At 64.3% G+C, this 19,320-nt stretch overlaps 1 protein-coding gene, 1 long non-coding RNA gene and 2 other non-coding genes across 4 annotated transcripts; 1 reads left to right on the top strand and 3 right to left on the bottom strand.

Moving 5' to 3' along the window:
• The first annotated feature begins 5,299 nt into the window (after positions 1–5,299).
• Positions 5,300–12,967, top strand: DIPK1B (divergent protein kinase domain 1B). Its single transcript, XM_036260413.1, has 5 exons — positions 5,300–5,362; positions 8,729–8,863; positions 10,979–11,086; positions 11,187–11,363; positions 11,912–12,967. Exons 1-5 carry the CDS (start codon positions 5,300–5,302, stop codon positions 12,722–12,724), a joined length of 1,296 nt encoding a protein of 431 aa, XP_036116306.1. The 3' UTR covers positions 12,725–12,967.
• Positions 12,968–14,980: 2,013 nt separating this feature from the next.
• Positions 14,981–18,813, bottom strand: LOC118629398. The gene is made up of 4 exons (XR_004959470.1): positions 18,718–18,813; positions 17,974–18,065; positions 16,520–16,617; positions 14,981–15,236 (listed from the first exon to the last, which is right to left on the bottom strand). It is a non-coding gene; the product is annotated as an uncharacterized LOC118629398 (long non-coding RNA).
• Positions 17,379–17,514, bottom strand: LOC118630359. The gene has a single exon (XR_004959599.1). It is a non-coding gene; the product is annotated as a small nucleolar RNA SNORA43 (small nucleolar RNA).
• On the bottom strand, positions 18,140–18,267 carry LOC118630367. Its single transcript, XR_004959605.1, has one exon. It is a non-coding gene; the product is annotated as a small nucleolar RNA SNORA17 (small nucleolar RNA).
• Positions 18,814–19,320: the final 507 nt, after the last annotated feature.

Here is a 19,320-nt window from a genome sequence, read left to right on the forward strand (position 1 = left end):
GCAGCCCAGGCCTGCGCCCAGCTGGGTGTGAATCTGTGCGCGTGCGTGTGCGTGCGTGTGTCTGTGTTCGCCCTGCGCCGGGATGAGGAGTCCACTGACTCGGCTGTGGCTGCAGGAGCTCAGGGTCAGCAGAGAGCCTGATGGGGAGGTGGTGCGGGGGTCCGGGTCCAAGGCAGAAGCCCAGCATGAAGGGGGCTCCAGCGACCCGTCAGATCCAAGGGCCTCTGTGCACGGGTCGTTTGAGCTGGGACCCACCAGAAGGGGTCGCTGTGGCGGGGTGGGGCTGTGGAATTCCCCACAGAGAACAGCGTTGGCAAAGGCTCCGCGGCAGGAGAGAGAGGGCACGTTCTGAGGATCCGAAGGAGAAGGGGGCTGGGGGCCAAGGAGAAGGACCGGAGCCGCAAGGCCCCGCCGTGGGCGCGGAGGAGCGGGTGGGCAGCCACCTCCCAGGACCGCCGCCCCAGACTCCTCCTGGTCGGCCCCCCTGCCGGGGCCTGCCCGCATCAGTGTCCCCAAAGCCCCCCAGGGCTGGGCACCGTGCAGTGTGTTGCTGTGGAAAGCAGCCCATGGAAAGCCTTTGACAGAAATGTCACCTGTAGAAACCTGTCCTAAGTTAATAATTAACGAACGGTCCCAGACGTAGCCAGAAGGTCACTCACCCAGCCTTGTTTGGTGAACAGAAAGTTCACGACATCCTAAGTGGCGCCGACAGGCGACCGGTTACATAAACCAGAGTCCACTCAGGCAACAAAATGCTGCGCGACCCTCGCCTGGGGCACCAGGCCTGGTTCTCAGGAAGGAATACTCTCCAGGGCCAGGAGGTCTGCCCGACACCCCCAGCGATGTCCCACCTTGCCAGGGCAGCCCCCCAGAAGTCCACGGTGTTGGGGGAGAACAAGTCTTTTTTTTTTATCCTCACCCGAGGACATTTTTCCATTTTTATTCAGATAGAGCGGGAAGGAGAGAGAGAAAGAGAGAGAGGAACGTCGACGTGAAAGGGACATATCAAGTGGCTGCCACTCGCACGACCCAACCAGGGCCGGGGACAAACTGCAACCGAGGTATGTGCCCTCAGCGGGAACCGAACACGGGTCTCTGTGGACCGCAGGCTGACGCTCTAACTGCTGAGCCAAGCCGGCCAGGACAAAAACAAGTCTTTCTGATGCCAAAGGGCAGCTCGTTTTTGTGGCGATGGTTCAGCAGTTTCTCTTACCTGTCACCAAAGTAAAAGCACAGCGATTAAAACTTCACTTAGGGCTTGTGGGTCCCAGGAATCAGGCGGAGGACTCCAGTTCTGCTGAGAAAGACTATCGAAGAAAAGTGACCCCATTTATAGAAACGACACACGTTTGCGTGCGGGGACCGTGGGCTGCGTGTGACTGTGTGTGTTCACCAATAACGAGAATGCTAACATCTGGAAAGCTAGGCACTTGGGTGCTACAGTGATAACATCGGTTGGATGTCGAGGCTACAGGAGACGTTTATGTATTCTTTTTTTTTTAATCCTCAGCCGAGGACATTTTTCCATTTTTTATTCCGATAGAGTGGGAGGGAGAGAGAGAGCTAGAAATATTGACATGAAAGGGACACATCGAGTGCTTGCCACCCACACGACCAACCAGGGCCGGGGACAAACTGCAACCGAAGTACGTGCCCTTAGCGGGAACCGAACCCGGGTCTCTCTGGACACAGGCCAACACTCTAACTGCTGAGCCAAACCAGCCAGGGCTGTTTATGTTTTCTTGCTCACCTGTCTTTTTTCATTGAGGTGAAATTCATAGAACATACAATTAACAATTTTATGTATGTATGTATGTATGTATGTATGTATGTATTATTGTTGAAAGCATTACAGATGTCCCCTCTTTTTCCACCATTAACCCCTTTCTCCCCACTCCCACCCTCTTTTGCTTTCCCAAAACTATTGTCTGTGTCCACTGGTTGTGCATACAATTAACCATTTTCTTTTTTTTCTTTATTATTTTAGAGAGAGAGGGAGAGAGAGATAGAAATGTCGGTGAGAGACAACATCGACTGGCCACCTCCTTCACGCCCCCGACTGGGGATTGGCCCACAACCTGGGCATGTGCCCTGACCAAGAATCGAACCGGTGACCTCTTGGTGCAGGGTCAATGCTCAACCACTGAGCCACACTGGCCGGGTGAAATTAGCCATTTTCAATGGCCCGGTTCAGTGGCATTGAGCACACTCACAGTGTCATGCAAGTAGCACCTCTGTCTTGTTCCAGGACATTTGCATCACCCGGAAGGAACCCCCAAATCCTGCAGACAGTCACTTCCAATCCCCAATCCTCCAGCCCCTGGCAACCTCGAATCTGAGTTCTGTCTATGTAGAGTTTTCTGTCTGGATATTTCAAGTACGTGAATATATTCAAATCCGTGGATATTTCAAGTACGTGGATATTTCAAGTACGTGGATATTTCAAGTACGTGGAATCGTACGACACGTGGCCTTCTGTGTCTGGCTTTTCACTTCGCACGTCTGTGAGGCTCGGCCGTGTAGCAGCGTGTGCAGGCTCCATTCCGTTACCGCCGAGAGATGGCCCACTGTCTGGGCGGACCACACACATGGAGCGGGATTCCATTCAAACAAAGAACTGTCCATTCGTCCATCTGTCGTGGCTGGACATCGACCTGCCTTTCTACACAGGACATCTAAGGCCTCTGCAAGGACAGGCATCGCCAGGGCGAGGCTGTTTTCAGGGAAGCGGTCCAAGGCCCAGGCCTTTCTGTCCCAGCCCATTTTCCCGCGCTCAGCCCCTTCTCCCCTTCCCCCCACCCTCGTGGGAGCTTCAACCCCCAGAAACGTGGACATCTGCAAGAGGCGGCGTGGCGCGGGGAGTGAGGGTTACTATGAACACACGTCAGAACGGTGGCTCCCCTCTATGGCGGGCCCTTCCCGAAGCCGTGGCGATGCCCTGCACACGCAAACCCTGCACAAAGCACGGGCTCGGGTGCGAGGGCGATCTGGCTGCCACATCTGTCGCCCCCCTGATCGCCGGGGCTGATTCGGCTGGTCTGGCTGGCTAGGCGGGTGCCCCTCCTGCCTCACCAATCCACGTGGGTCCGTCCAGAGGAGAGGACGGTCTTCGGTCACGAGTATACGAGCGGCTGTGCTCCCTGCTGGACCGCCAAGCAAGCTCTCAAAACAAACACAGGGACCACGTCTGCCCACAGCCTGGTGTCCCCGGGCCTCTGCACACTCTGTTCCTCTGCCCGGAACTGCGTTCCTCGCCCACCTCAGCACCTCCCATCCTTCAGGTTGCAATGCAGACTTCACCTTCCCCAGGCCTGGGCCTGAAGGCATCCCCCACACATGCGGGACCCCCGTTCTCCACACCCCCCTGAACCCCTGTCTGAAGGGAACTCTGCGACCTCTGACCTCAGTCTAAAGGTCATCAGGGTTCTGGGGCACTGGGAAGGGCAATATGCCCAGGGGCCTAAGCCTCCGTTTCTCCATTTCCCCTGTGACATGCTTGTGCCTGAGACTGAAGGGTGCCAGGACCCTGGCGTTTAGCTGGACATGTGGCTCCCCAGAGACCAGTTTCCCAGACTTCTCCGTAGCAAGTAAGGTCACGTGACTGGGCCCTGAAAAGACAATCCACAGCGTAGCGAAAGCCTGCAGATCACCTTTGGATGACGTGCGGTGTCCAGGAGACACGAAGACCTCGACACCAAGCCAACCCCACCCAGAAAATGGGCAGGAAAAAAGTGGAACAGACACTTTGCCGAAGACGGCATACAGGTGGCAACCAAGCCCAGGAGAAATCGTTCAGCATCGTGGGTCGTTGGGAAACCGCGCACGGCCGCCATGAAGAGGCTGCGGAGCACGCGGAGGGCCGCCGGAGCTCGGGGCGGACTGGCAGGGCGGCCAGGCTGCGGCAGCTGGACCTGCGCAGCCTGCCGGGGGGGCAGAGTCGGGCATCTCTGTCCAACACCTGAGCCAGCGTTTCCGCAGCCCTGCTCCTAACCAGGAGTCCACGCCAACATCCTCCGGCCCGTGGAGGAACGGAGCATCGTGCGGGAGGAAGAGGGGCTGACCTTCCAGGGCACTCTGCCCAGTGACCGAGGCCAGACCAAGGCCATCGCTGCTTCATTGCACTCATGTGACACGGAGAAACCCAGCCAGAGCTCGCCGGGGTCGAGGCTGCGGGCCGGCTTGGAGAGAGGGGCGCGGGGTGGGGGAGAGGGACAGGGCAGCACCCTGAACTGGACTGTTACCTTGTAAACACTGCAGAGCAAATGGTAAAAAAGGTGCATTTGACTCTATTCCTTTAAAAAATGGAAGAAACAGGCAAAAGCTGCCACAGGGTGTCCACCATCCCTCCAGGCTGGATGGTTGGCACCGACCCCCACTGGGGACCTCTCCTGGACACGCCCCGTCCCTGGGCTTCCTACCCAGCAGGACCCCAACCAGAAGGCCTAGGCTCCCTCTCCCGCCTCCCCTTTGCCGCTCCAGGGTGCGGGGTCAGGCGGGTGGCTGGGCCCTAGGTGCCCGCCCCCTTCTCACCAGGGCTGGGGTGCACTGGATGGGGCACAGAAGGGTGTGGCGGGGCCGCTGGCGCCTCCACCCTCCCCCAGCGCCCCTCCCTCCTCTCCGGGCCCCATTCCCTTCCCACGCGCCCCCGCAGCACTCCCTCCTAGCCCTCCTTCCTCCCCCCTTCCCTCTCCCCCGCGCGCCCCCAGCACCCCCTCCCAGCCCCCCTTCCCTCTCCCCCGCGCGCCCCCAGCACCCCCTCCCAGCCCTCCTTCCTCCCTCCCCCTCGCCCCCGCGCGCCCCCAGCACCCCCTCCCAGCCCTCCTTCCTCCCTCCCGCTCGCCCCCGCGCGCCCCCAGCACCCCCTCCCAGCCCTCCTTCCTCCCTCCCCCTCGCCCCCGCGCGCCCCCAGCACCCCCTCCCAGCCCTCCTTCCTCCCTCCCGCTCGCCCCCGCGCGCCCCCAGCACCCCCTCCCAGCCCCCCTTCCCTCTCCCCCGCGCGCCCCCAGCACCCCCTCCCAGCCCCCCTTCCCTCTCCCCCGCGCGCCCCCAGCACCCCCTCCCAGCCCTCCTTCCTCCCTCCCCCTCTCCCCCGCGTGCCCCCAGCACCCCCTCCCAGCCCCCCTTCCCTCGCCCCCGCGCGCCCCCAGCACCGCCCCTGGGCCGCCGGCGGAGGAGCGCGCCTCGCGGGGACGCGGCGGACGAGCGCGCGCGGCGGGCGGCGGGAGCGCGGCCGTTGCGGGCCGGCCCGCGGGGCTGAGGCCGAGCCGAGCCGGGCCCGCGCACCGGCCGGGCGCCCACCATGCGGCGGCTGCGGCGCCTGGCGCACCTGGTGCTCTTCTGCCCCTTCTCCAAGGGCCTGCAGGTAGGCGCGGCCCGGCCCTGGCCCGGCGCCCTCGCTGCGCGGGCAGCGGCGGCGCGTGGCGTCCGGCGCCGGGGGGATGGGGCCGGGGCAGGATTCCAGACTCGGGGCGAGTGGCCGCGGGTGGGGCTGGGGGCCGCGCGGGGCCCGAGCGGGCAGTGTGGCCGGGGCGAGGGAGGGGCCGGCGGCGCCCCTGCTGGGGGAGGCGGCCCTGCTCCTGGGGTTGGAGAAGGCCCCACCCCCTCGTGCTGGACCCTGCTCCCAGAGGCCCAGAAACCACACCGAAACGTCCTCTTTCCTCCACTAAGATGAGGTTGATTTTTCTGTTGCGGAAAACTTGGGGCACAGATAGGCGCAGGACAGACAGGCAGAACCTCCCTGGGTCATCCATCCCCCGCCAGCCGGTCTAGGGTGTGCCCTGACCCCACGCTGACCTTGCCGAGGGGTGTCCTCGCCAGAGCCCTCGGTCTCGCCCAGGAGGCCCAGGCCGCCTCGGGTGCCAGCTGCCGGGGCACCCCGTCACCTCGGCTGTGGGTGGTTTGAGCCAGGCCCATATGGGAGGCCCTGTGACGCCTTACAGGACAGGAGGGTTCCTGCCGGGGTGGCATCCTTGGCCCAGGGCCCCGCTGTCCTCAGCTGCTCCCCTCTGGGAAGAAGTGAGGTGTGGGAGCCCGGGAACACGCGGGTCTCGTGTCTGTGCCAGATGCGCCCCCTGCCCGCCCAGGGTTTCGGTGTGTGGTGCCACCCACCCGGGGCACGTGGGGCGCTGAGGGCCCGGAGGGCCCACCCTGACGCGGGAGGTGGAGTGTGCCCTGACCCCCATCTCTGATGGAAGGCCGGGACCACTGCAAGGGTGGCCCAGGAATGGCAGAGGGGTTCCAGTGGGTCCCCGTGGGCTGAGCCTTGCCATCTCTTAGTGTTGGGGACACACTGATCCTCGGTTTCCCCGCCTGTGAAACACTCCTGGGTCAGAGCCAGCCCGGGGCCACCGGGGCCACAGACCGTTGTGCTGTGACTGTCCCCCCTCCCTACCCTCACTGGCTCCTCAGGAGCAAGGCCTGCCCCTCCCGGGCTCACCCACCTGGGCAGGGGCAGGGTGGGGGATGGGGGTCAGGGCTGCTCCTGGAGGAAGTGCCCATGGAAGATGAGGACCTGGGGTCAGGCGGAGCCAGCCAGGTGGGGTCAGTGTGTGGGAGGGCCACCACAGAAGGCCTTGGAGGGGGAGGTGGGGCAGGGGAGGGGCTCTACGCTCCTGTGAGGCTCTGTGAAGCCCGCCCCGCCCGCTCCAGGGCTGGCTACTGCCCTCCTGTCCCCCCAGGACCCCAGCGCGGAAGCCCACCCAGGCCCTGCCCACCACTACCCAGGGGCGTTGCTCACCACCAGTGGGAAGTCTTGGACCCTGTCCCGCCACAGTGCCCCCGGCTGCCCCGCCCCCACCCCCTCTCTCTGCCTTCCTGTTTTCCTTGTGAACAAATCTCACGGAAACAGATGGAGTGTCCGGGACTAGCGGGCCTGGGGCCCAGCCCTCTGTCTGCTCCCGGCCCACCCAGCCCGCTGCTCCTCCGCGGCCTCTGAGGCGCCCCCCGCCCCCCACCACTGCAGCCCTCCTGGGCAGCCGGCGTGTGCGTGGGTGCCAGGGAGCAGCCGTCCTCGGTGGAGCTGGTGGCCCATGTCTCAGGGCAGCCCCAGCCCCTGCTGACCAGGCCCAGACGAGCTGCTGCCCAGTCCATGGGTGCGTGGCCAGGCTGACGTCGGTGCTTCCTCTGCTGGCCCGAAGCCCTGGGCCCCTGCTCTCCTGGCCCCTGGGGCTCGGCCACTGCTCCTGGACAGCAGCCTGAGAGGCCGTGATTTGCCAGGACAGGGAGTGGTGCCCCTGAATCAGGGCTAGGGGCTGCGCGGGAGACAGCGCCCGGCCCACCTGCGGGGGGCTCTGGGATTCCACGTGTGACCTGGGGGCGCTGCCAGGGGATGGAGCATGCGGGGAAGCAGCTTCTGGCCGCCTGGACGTCAGGGACCGAGCCTCTGGCCGCGAGGCGGGGGCTGCGTGTCTTCGCTGTTCTGTATTGTGGTAAATTACATGTAACCCCACGCTGACCTTCTGCGCCTGTCCCAGGGCACAGCTCGGCGGTGTCGGGCGCTCACTGTGGTGCAGCCGCCACGTCCCCTCCAGGACCGTCCACCCTCCCACCTGACTCTGTCCCAGGAAACGCCCGCCCGCCCCTCCCCCAGCCCCGGCACCCACGGTCCACTTCCTGTCTGTGGCTCTCAGTCCTCTGGGACCTCGAATGAGTGGGACCGCCCAGGACTGGTCCTTCGAGGCTCATGCACGCTGTAGCGGCTTCATTCCTTCCTTCCTCTGCCGGGGCACCTTCCTCTTCATCCAGTCTTCTGTCAACGGCACTTGGGTTGTGTCCCACTGTGGCTGTTGGGAATACGCTGCCGTGCACATGGGTGTGCGAGGCCGTGTCTCCAGGGCTCAGGCCCACTGTGCGGCCGGCCGGGCGGCCCTCTGCAAGCCCATCCCTCCCACAAGCCTGGGGCCATCCGGAGGACGGGATGCATGCCTCGTGACTCTCCAGCCTGCCCTTGTGCAGAGGACACATGTCATGAAATGAGGGCAAGACAGGAGGGACATTTGTTGAAAAAGAAAACCACAAAAATCTTTATTCAGCCCGGCCGGTGTGGTTCAGTGGCTGAGTGTCAACCCCTGCACCAAGAGGTCGCCGGTTCGATTCCTGGTTGAGCACATGTCCAGGTTGTGGGTCAAATCTCTAGTGGGGGGCGTGCAGGAGGCGGCCAATCGATGTTTCCATCTCTCTCTCTCTCTCCCTTCCTCTCTCTCTAAAATCAATACAGAAAAAAAACCCTTTGTTCAGCAGAATAGTTGACGACCCTGTATCCCCCTTTTCTTTTTTTATAACAAATTGAAGATTTTTAAAAAAATCCTCCCCTGAGTATATTTTTATATTTATCTTCAGACAGAGTGGGAGGAAGAGAGAGAGAGAAAGAGAAACATCGATGTGAGAGAGAGACATCGATTGGTTGTCACCCGCACAACCAACCAGGGCCGGGGACAAACTGCAACCTAGACACATGCCCTTAGCGGGAACTGAACCTGGGTCTCTCCGGACCGCAGGCCGATGCTCTAACCGCTGAGCCAAACCGGCCAGGGCACGCCCCCCCATTTTCAAACTGATTTGGAGGTCTGGCACCTGCCCCCACCCCCGAGTGGGTGGCCGGAGCGGGAGGAAGACAGATCGCAGACCGCCCTGGGCTGTGGGCAGTCCTGCAGGCTGGGGTGGGCGGGCCGGGTCTGTGAGGGGGTAACGCACCCCGAATGTGCCGCTTCCTGTGTCCCTCCCCCAGCAGGGCCGGCTCCCGGGCCTCAGGGTCAGGTACGTCTTTCTGGTGTGGCTGGGCGTCTTTGCGGGCAGCTGGCTGGCCTACGTGAACTACTCGTCCTACGCGGAGCTGTGCCGTGGGCACGTCTGCCAGGCGGTCATCGTAAGTGTCCCCCGGTGGGTGTGCGGGCTCCACACCTCCCGGCGCTGGCCCACAGGCGGGGGTGGCCTTTCTCAGAGGCCCTGCGGGTGGTTTTCAGAGGGCCCTCTGGCTGGTGGTGGCAGGAGGGCAGGACTGTGGGAGGCCGCTGGAGGCTCCCAGGGGAGCACAGGCCGGTGGCTGGGGACGGACAGATGGGCAGACTCCAGATGTGTGGGAGAGGGATGGAAACAGACAGATGTTAGTGACCTTGAGGGCCCTGGGGACGAGGGTCCATCAAAAGAGGTGGCCGGGTGAGGTCCTCAGAGCCCCCGCCTGGGGCACAGCCATGGTTTGTGGCGTTGGGGAGACCCAGGCTTTGAACTGGCCTGCACTGGCCCCACCGCCGCTGGGTGCCGGGAGCTCCTGCTGCGTCGGAAGGCGAGGGGCACCCGTCTGGGGTCCTGTGTGATGACTGAAGCCAGCCCGAAGGCCTTGGGCAGGTCTGCCCTGGACAAGGTCCCTTGGGTGCCAAATTTGGGCAAGTTTCGAGATGGGGGTGGGGAGGGGTCCGGAGTGGGGGAGCCCATCTGACCGGACTTGCAGAGGGCTGGCTGGGACAGTTCGGGTGGGGCGTGGGTGCTGCTGGGAGGTCCAGGGTGGGCCGGGCAGCGGGCGGCAGAGCGTCGGCCGAGGGCCGGGGAGCAGGCGCGGCATCGGCGTGAGGGCAGCGGGTGGACGGGTCTCCCAGTGGCGCTGGAGGAGGCGCGAGCTGGGGGGCTGGCTGTGGGGTGCAGTGTGCCAGGGCTTTCTGAGCACTTCCTGTGCCCCGGCAGCCCCGACCCCATCGTGAAGACGGCCGAGGGGCCACTGGGAGCAGAGGGGGCATGTGTCCCTCCCGCCAGGAGGAGGCCGCGGCCTCCGTTTTCCAGTGCCCTGGCCCGGCCAGCGGGCAGGGGTCTCCTCACCGAGCCCAGTTCTCCCGAGGCCTACGTCTGTCCGGGGCTGTGGGGACATCCCCCCTCTCCAGAGGACCAGCCTGCTGTTCCCGTCCACCAGCCGTCCGAGCGGTTCCACAGTGTGCCCAAGGCCACGCATCAAGGGCAGGGCCCGGGGTTGGGGTCAGGTGCGCACAGGCCTCTGGGTGCTGGGCTGGTGGTGCTCCCTGAGTCCCCCCACGGCCCAGCTTGCAGACAGGAAAGGAGGTGACATGGGTGGCTCCAGGCTGATGGGCCGCAGAGCCCCGCACCTCTGGACACCGCTGGACAGCGCCAGCCTCAGCGTCTGTGCAGGCCGCCCCGCCCTGGCGGGCCCCAGGCTGTGGGGCAGGGCAGACCCCTGGGGTGGAGGACCTCCCTGCGGGTGGTGGAGAGGAGCCTGTGGTTTTCTGTTCTTTTCTGTCTTGAACGGCTGCCATCTTCACGCACAGAGGCCTCCTTCATGGTGCGCACGGCCGAGGCCCCGGCCCAGGCTGGTTTTCATCCCTGGCCCGCCCTCCGTCCCGCGTGGGGGGTGCTGTGTTCCGCTCACTCCCTGCCTCGCCTTCCTGTGGGCCCGGCCGGCCAGGCCCTGGGCTCCATGGCAATGTGTGCGCGGGGAATTCGCTCCAGAGGGAAGGAGCTGACTCAGCCACCTCCCGGCCTCCTTGTTCCTGCGCGGGGACGGCGGCCGCTCGGGGCTGAAGTGATTCCTGAGACAGGAGAGCTTCCCCTGCACACCCGGGGAGCAGGCTGCAGGCACAGACAGCCTGATGGGTGCTGGAGGAGCTCCTGCCTCGCAGGGGGAGGGCACGGCAGCCCACCCATATCACCCAGCTGGCCAGGGCGCGGCGGGCTGTTGGCCTCTGCGCTGGGCACCGGACAGCGGCGAGCCCGTCATGGGCCCCGCATCAGCCCCCAGGGGCCGCACGGGAGAACAGGAGCACTCAGGAGCTTGGCACCTTGCAGGACGGCGGGGATGGTGGGCGGGGCAGACGCTGACTCTGGGACCAGGGGGCTTCAGGTGCCAGGCGTGTGGCTGGAGGCTGCCCTCTGAGTGCTGCGGCCTCGGCCTGCTGCCCGGGGGTGCAGTGTGAAGGGAGGGGCGGGCTCGGAGGGGCCAGGGCAGGAGTCCAGTTGCAGCGTGTTCCTCCTCTCCTAGTGTGACCAGTACCGCAAGGGCATCATCTCGGGCTCCCTCTGCCAGGACCTGTGCCAGCCGCACAAGGTGGAGTGGAGGACCTGCCTGTCCTCCGCCCCCGGCCAGCAGGTGAGCTCGGCGGGGTCAGGCCCAGGGCCGTGCCCAAGACCCTCCCTCCGTGTCTGCAGCGGGAGAGGGACCTACCCAAGGATCCCTGTGGCCCATGCAGGTGTACAGCGGGCTCTGGCAGGGCAAGGAGGTGACCATCAAGTGTGGCATTGAGGAGAGCCTGCACCCCAAGGCCGGGCCGGACGTGGCCCCCCGGCGGGAGCTGGTGCTGTTCGACAAGCCCACGCGGGGCACCTCGATTAAAGAGTTCCGGGAGATGACGCTCAGCTTTCTCAAGGTCAGCTGGCTCTCCAGGTCATCCCCAGGGATGTGTGCACAGAGCAGGAGGCAGGCTGGGTGGGGGCCATATGGGCTGGCCCGGCGTCTGGCTCGCCCTCCAGCTCCAAACAGACCTTCGCTCAGGGACTACCCACTAGGGGGCAGCACCCTGCTCCCGGGGCATCCGTAGGGGAGAGCAGGGAGCTGTGTGTGCACGGGAGGTGGGGTGAGAGCATCTGAGAAGCGACTGGCCCTACCCAGCAGGCTCTCACCTCTGTGCTGAGGTGCCCACCTCAGTCCCCTGGCACTGGTGGAGACATGGGGACACAGTCCCTCGCAACAGCTCCAGGAGAGATGCAGGTGCGTGGGTAGTCAGGGTGGGCTTCCAGGAGGTGGCAGTTGGAGGCTGGGCCCTCCTACGCTGTCCGACGCGCTGGGTCCCGCATGCAGCCCACCCAGCTGGCACCCGAGGGCCTGGCAGGGCCACACCGCGGCTTGCATCCTGCCACCTCGGCGTGCGCTGACTCTGAAACCACTGTCCCCCTTTCTTTTGGTCCCAAACGTCAGGCGAACCTGGGAGACCTGCCCTCCCTGCCCGCGCTGGTTGGACAGGTCCTGCTTATGGCCGACTTCAACAGGGACAGCAGGGTGTCGCTGGCCGAGGCCAAGTCGGTGTGGGCCCTGCTGCAGCGGAACGAGTTCTTGCTGCTGCTGTCCCTGCAGGAGAAGGAGCACGCCTCCCGGCTGCTGGGCTTCTGCGGGGACCTGTACATCACCGAGGGCGTCCCGCACGGCTCCTGGCCGGGGGCCACGCTCCCGCCCCTGCTGCGCCCGCTGCTGCCCCCCGCCCTGCACCACACGCTGCAGCAGTGGCTGGGCCCCGCGTGGCCCTGGCGGGCCAAGATCGCCATCGGCCTGCTGGAGTTCGTGGAGGAGCTGTTCCACGGCGCCTACGGGACCTTCTACATGTGCGAGACCACGCTGGCCAACGTGGGCTACACGGCCCAGTACGACTTCAGGATGGCCGACCTGCAGCAGGTGGCGCCCGAGGCCACCGTGCGCCGCTTCCTGCAGGGCCGCCGCTGCGAGCACAGCTCGGACTGCACCTACGGGCGCGACTGCCGGGCGCCCTGCGACCCGCTCACGCGGCAGTGCAAGGGCGACCTCATCCAGCCCAACCTGGCCAAGGTGTGCGAGCTGCTGCGGGCCTACCTGCTGCCCGGCGCCCCGCCGGACCTGCGCGAGGAGCTGAGCAGGCAGCTGCGCGCCTGCACCACGCTGAGCGGGCTGGCCAGCCAGGTGGAGGCCCACCACGCGCTGGTGCTCAGCCACCTCAAGACCCTGCTGTGGAAGAAGATCTCCAACACCCAGTACTCCTGACGGCGACAGTGCAGGGTCTCCAGGGGCCTGCCCCCCGCTCACCAGGGTCCTGCCGCCGCCCTCGCCTTGGGCCGGACAGGACAGGCAGCAGGAGCTGGGCCCGGGCTGCTCCCGCTCAGGCGTCCCTGTGATCCCAGTTCCTTCGCCACACCCCTCCCCTCCCCAGGGCCCAGCAGCCCAGATGGACGGACATTTAGCCGGAAGAGGGAGGGCAGGACCTGAGCCTGACCAACGGCTGGCCAAGGGGCCCACCCAGGCCCAGTTGGGTTTTGTTACTTTCAGGAATATCTGATGTAAATAAATAGCTTTTCTGTGAGTTCACTGGAGCGCCCCCACCCTGCCCCGGACCCCTGCCCCTCGCCGCGCGACCACCCCCCGCAGCCCAGGCACGGAAGCGGGGCTGCCCTGTCCTGGGGCGCTGGAGGCCTCGGCGGGTCCCGGGGCCCTGCCCGGCCCCTCACCTCCTGCAGCCCGGCTGAGGTAGTTCACCAGGATGCGGGGGTGGGGTGATGGCGTGTGGACCTGACCTTCCTTTGTGGTTCCTGAAGCACCGAGGAGCAGCCCACGTGGACGGGGCCGGAGGGGCGGGTGGAGCTGGACCAGCAGGAAGGGCTGCAGCGGTCAGCGGTCAGCGGCCACCGGGCCGTCTCCTGCTCCCAACAGCGCAGCCCCCCAGGACTCTTCACTAACGAACCACTGGATGTAAATCCCGTCATCTGCGCTTCCCCCCTGCCCCTCCCCAGCGGGAAGCCGTGCACCCTGGGGCCCGACACCCCCTCCCCCAGGGGTCCCCCTAGGGAGAACACTTCATGTTCCAGACTCAGCCTGTCACACGGGAAACTGCGTCAAGGTGGTTTATTCAAGACCAACGGAGTCCCGTGTTAACACACACTTTCCCCAAAGGAAAAGGCATTAAATCTTTCCATTTACTTTGCATAAAACACGGTCTAAAATTTCAACTTTAATAACCGTATTCTTACTACTAACCTTAAAATTCTTTTTTCCTTTATTGATTTTAGAGAGAGGAAGTGAGAGGGAGAGAGACATGAGCAAGAACATCGACGGGCCGCCTCCTGCACGGCCCCACTGGGGATCCGGCCCACCACCTGGGCGTGTGCCCTGAGCGGGAATCGAACCAGCAACCTCTTGGTGTAGGGTCCGTGCTCAACCACTGAGCCACACCGGCCGGGCTCAGTACTAACCTTTAAACCTCACCCTGTATTCATCAAAGCAACTTTCCCACCGAGATTTCCAGTTCAGGGTCATGGGCTCTGGACAGCGGACTCTGCTCACCAAGGCCACAGCTTGACTGTGAGCTGTGGGCCACTTAGACGTGGATTTTTTTTTTTTCAGATTTCCCGGAAATCTTTATCTGCCACAGTTTGAGAGAATTCACAACTGAACAATGTAGAGGTATCATAAAAATTTAGGCTCTGTCATGAATGTGTCGCGTGTTAACTCCGTTTGCACGTGCACCCCCAGCCCGCGTCCTCGCCCTGTCCAGGAAGCGGGCCTGGGGACCGCGCAGGGGCACTAGCGATGCTGGAGGCGCGCCTGCGCCGTCACAGCTGGGATGCTCCCCGTGTGCCCAGTGTGAGGCCCGGAAAGGGAGCTCCCGGAGCCCCTCGCACAGCTCGCCAGCAGCTGAAGGCAGCTTCGCAGATTTCCCGTGATGCAGGGTGGCGCCCAGGCACCCACAGGCCCGGGAGCCAGAAAGCCAAGCAGCACGCGACCAAGCAAAAAGCAGGCGAGCCGCTAAGGCCAGACTGGATGCAAAGGACGGTCTGAAAACCATGGAGGTAAGTTCCCGACACCTCGAGATCACAGGAGAAGGGGTGTTTGCCTGAAAGTTCAGGGCGGACACACCAGCTGCCGGTCCTGGTTGTACGAGGCTCGGACACCGAGAACCTTCTAGGACTGAGTCCATCTATGCTCTGTCCCTGAAGTCAAGGCCCTGGCCCGGGAGGGACCACCTCTCAACGCTGTTGATGTGGCAGGATGCCCTCAGCCACTCAAATACTCTGGATGGGGGTCACAGGACCTGTGAGGCTGACTCACAGTGAACACATTTGTCTGGTGTGTGGTCTTCATGTGTGGTGAGAAACACCTGTCACCATAACTCAACGGGCATGGACAGGCCCGAGGTGAGCGGTGCAGCAGACAGAATAAATCAACTGCACTAGATGCAGTCTCGCAACTTTCCTTCTCTAGCGTACGCTGTAGTTGGTATCAGTGCACGAATCATCACATTGTAAATAAACATGGATTACTTTATTGTAAGAATCGTGTATACACCCCCCACACAACTGCAGGGCTACCCCGCACCCCTTGCGATGATGTGCTGGTTCCGTCGGAAGGCTCCCGCAGACCCTCCGCACCGAGGGCCCGGGGCTGCCGCAGCTGCTGCCCTGCAGGCTGTGGGGCGTCAGGCAGCCCCTCCCAGGCTCTCCGCTCACTTCCAGAAGCTCCAGAACTGAGGACGGCGCCTGGGCCGGTCCAGCAGGGCCCCCACCTGCAGACAGAAGACCAGAGGTGACCCCTGCCTCCCAGCGTGTCACCGTGCTGGACCACAACCTTCTCGCCTCGGCAAACCTCCTGCCCTCAGGAGGGTAGAGCAGAGATGGTTTCTGGACACAGACACGGCTGCGGAAGCCCCCTCAACCCACTGCCGCCTTCTCCCCAGATGGCCAACCCCAGCCCCCTCTTCTCAACCCTCCACTCGCCACCCGACTTCTGGTGTAATTCGACTTCTGGTGAATTCGTGTCGAAAGTAACAGCCAGTGAAAGTTCAAAGCGCCAAGGAGAGAAGCCCTCAGGCCTGAGGCAACGTCACGCCCCACTACCAACCAGGACAGGCCCCTCTGCACCCCACAACTGCCAGCCGAGCCACCCCACACTCCTGACAGCCAGGCCCACTCACTTCCGGCCATGCCATGTCACCCTGTAGACAAGTCGCGCAAAACCAAGCGCCAGTGCCAAGGACAGGCAGGCAAAACCCGATGGCTGCTCAGTAGCAGCAAGAGCCACAAGGTCCAGGTGTCGGTTCTCACAACGAAGCTGCTCCCTCCCCACACCTGGGCCAAGGGCACAGAGGTGAAGGAGGGTACAACTCTGCCCTGCCAGGCCCTGCCCAGCCCCGCTGGCTCCCCGGGAAGCCGGCGGCAGCCAGACTGTGCCATCTTAGAAGCGGCTTCTCCTGCCAACCCGACACCAGTCCCAGGAGAAACCCAGCCAGGCCGCTCCCGAGCTCAGAAAGTGAGGTATGAACGTGGCTGCTTCCAGGCAACTTGTGACGCAGCAACCAAGAGCCAGCGCACCGTCACACGGGCACGGTGGCCCAGGCCAGCAGCCAGCCACCCACCCTGCTTCCCGAGGTCTAGGGGGGCTCTCACCATCGGCTAACAAACTAACCCCCGAGGGCACACCCACAAGACCTGGAGCAGAAGTGCTGGGATCACAGGGTCCCCCCCACGCGTAAGGTCACTCTTAGCCTGGGGAAGACACTGCCAAGCCGCACTCGGAAGAAGCTGCTGTGCCCAGTGTGGGTGAGAAAGCGGCAGAGGACGAGCACCGCGGGCATCACTGGGGGCACACAGCACCCCTCCCTTAGGTGGCAGGGCTGAAGGGCAGACCCTTTCCCAAGTCAAAGGCCAGCCAGCTCCAATCAGATGATGAGCTGACTCCTCCCCCAAGTGAGGATAATCCACACTGGGCCCCCAGCCCGATTCTGGCAAACCAGTGTCCACTGTGAGCGTGCAGAGGTTCTGACCCCAGCGAGCCGCACCCCCAACCTACCTGTCCTGAAGGAGTCCTGGGTGACTGAGCCACACTTGCAGTCCGTCCCACTGAGCGGCTGCACCGGGCCAGGCCCACGCCCCTCCTCGGCCTCCGGTCTGAGAAAGGGAAGAGGGTGAGCCCTGGCCAGGCCTTCCGATGGGATTCCACAGCAGGGCAGGTCAACCTCAGCACTATCGACATCTGGGGTCCTGCTGTGCACTGTACCAACCCTGGCCCCTGCCCACTAGATGCCAGCAGCACCCACCCATTTGAGACCCTCAGACAGTGGCCCCCACCATGTCCTGGGAGGGTCACACAAGCTGTCCCTGTAGAGAACCACTGATCTAATCCTGACTGGCTGTGACAGCACTGAGCTCTCCACCTGAGGGGACGAGGACAGCTGGGTCACGCCTGTCACCCCAGGGGGGTTGCCAAGAGCAGCCCTCACTCCCTTGGCTGGAACGACCATTTGCAGAGTCAGACGGCCCAATGAGGGGGCCCACGGGGGCCCCGGCTTCGACTCATCGACAGGCAAATGCCGGGAGCGAACCTCTGGCACCTCCCCCTGAACTGACCAAACCCCTCCTGCTCCTTCACATGGCAGTGTCCACGTGCAACGTGGCTCCCGACCACCCACCCAGGGCCTCCATGCCAGCTAGTGGCTTAGCCAGGGCTGCACGGCACACCCACCCAGGCCAACCCCACTGCGCCCAGTTTACCATGTGCACCCACACACCCTCCCCTCACTCAGTCCCAGAACAGCCTCCTCAGAGGAGGGAGAAAAGCCAGGACCTCGCCTGGGTTCTCAACTGCAGCCCAGGCCCGGGTCTGAGTGCGTGGGCACAAGGGAACCAACGCCAGCCGGCCGGGAGCGGAGGGATGTCAGGCCACAAACCATTCTTAGTGCCCACTGTTCTGAGCACTGAGCGTAGAAATAGCCGCTTCCTCTTTGCCCCGATGCCACAGGCGCAGCACAGCAGCTGCGTCCGCGGTGCCGGCAGGTCCAGCACCTTCAGGGCAGCCACTGCACCCCCCAGCCACCTCTCTGACCAGTGGGCAGCCCAAAGTGGAGACTGAGCCCTTGGCAGTGGCTCAGGGTTTGAGAACTTGGGGGATCGCCACGCAACCAGGAGGGCCCTCCTTAAGAGGTCTCTGCACCCTCTCTCCCAGGGAGCTCCTAGTGAGGTCCCAGCACGTCAGAAGTCCCCAGGCCAGCGGGGAGGGTGGTGGCACCGTCTCCAACGTTTAAATCCTACAAGATTTCTGGTGTATCTGAGTCCAAAGGTTTAAGAGGCAGAGTAGCCACCCATGAATATTTTGTAACATTTACAGCTCAAAGAATTCGAGTTCTCGGATTGCTCAGAGCCAGGACATTCCGCTCACGCTGGGAAAGGACAATCTCGGCCACTTTTAAACAATCCCCACGACCGTTAGGAACGCTCAGATCTTCCCCAGGTCAGCCCAAAACTTACCCGCCTTTTCCACTCATCCCTGTGCCAGCAACCGGCTCCTACCTCCCGCTGCCAGGCGCATGACAACCTGGGGACCGGAGGGCCGCCAAGAGCTGGGGAAGAAGCAGGAGCTTTGAGCTGGGGGTTCAGGCTGCCAGCGCAAACCAGCCTCCCCGCACCCGCGCCCAGTGTCAGGCCGTCAGTCTTCAGACGTTCACGGCCAGAACGCTGAGCGAACACCAGCCTCTCTGCTCTCTGCCACCTCATGACGCAAATGGGCACAGCAGCCACACCTGCAACGCCTCTGGGTGCAGTGTGCACAGAGGGCCCCCCCACCCCTCCAGTCACGGAGCACGTCGCCCAGAACGGGCTGCGCTTGCAAGGGACACTCTCGGGCACCCCAAGCACCCTTGCAGCCGTTCCCAGCAGGCAAGCTCCCCAAAGAGAAAGCCAAGTTCACGACCGGCCCCGTGGACCACCAGGCGGCCGGCTCCACGCCTGATGGGGGCCGGGGCGTGCAAGGGGCGCCCGGGGATGACGTCTGTCTCTCCCCCTCCCTTCCACCCTTGGGCTCCGCTGCATTCGCTGCCCTGCCCCCAGGCCCCGAGCTCCCAGCGGGCAGTGTGCCCCGTTAGCCCCGCTCAGCTCGAGTGGGCAGAAGGAAGGTCAGGCCGCAGCGGAACCGGACGCAGGACCCGGGGCGCTCGGCCTGGGCCCCGCCGGACACCCCGAGCGGCCACACCCACGGCCTCTCGGCAATCGCACCTGCCAAACAGGAGCAGGTGACCCAGCGCGCCGAGGAACGTCACATCCTCGAGGAGCCGCGGGGACCTCTGGGGCGACGGCTCCCGCCCCGCTCCCGCCTCCTCCCGCCCGCCCGGCGAGGCCCGGGCCGCCGGGGCCGCGAACCCGCACACCGCGCACAGGCCCCATGCACGCCGCCGCCGCCGCCCGGAAAGGACGCGCGAGCACGAGCCGCGCCTTTTATACCGCGTACGGCGGCGCGCGAGGGCCAAACCGCGCCCGGCCCAGGCCGCCGCCGCCGCAGCGCCCTCTAGTGGGCCCTCCCTTCTCCGCCCAGCCGCCCGGGACTTCAATCTGCTGCTCGCGCCCGCGGCTCGGTCCGTGGCGGGCGAGCCCTGCGCAGCCCCGCGTCCTCCTCCTGGAGGATGGGACCCTGCAAAGCGGGGATTCTGGTGGGACATGCCTCCCGTGGGTTGCGGGCCGGGGCCAGCAGCCTGTGCCGAGCACTCAGCGCAGTGCCAGCGCGCCACGATGTCCGCCTGCTCACTGTCCCCCGCCCCGTGATGCGCCCTGAGCTGGGGCCACTGCTGTGTTCGCTGCACAAACGTCTTGAGCTGCTCCCGC

Source organism: Molossus molossus, unplaced genomic scaffold (assembly GCF_014108415.1).
Source record: "Molossus molossus isolate mMolMol1 unplaced genomic scaffold, mMolMol1.p scaffold_m16_p_14, whole genome shotgun sequence".
Taxonomy (NCBI): Eukaryota; Metazoa; Chordata; class Mammalia; order Chiroptera; family Molossidae; genus Molossus; species Molossus molossus.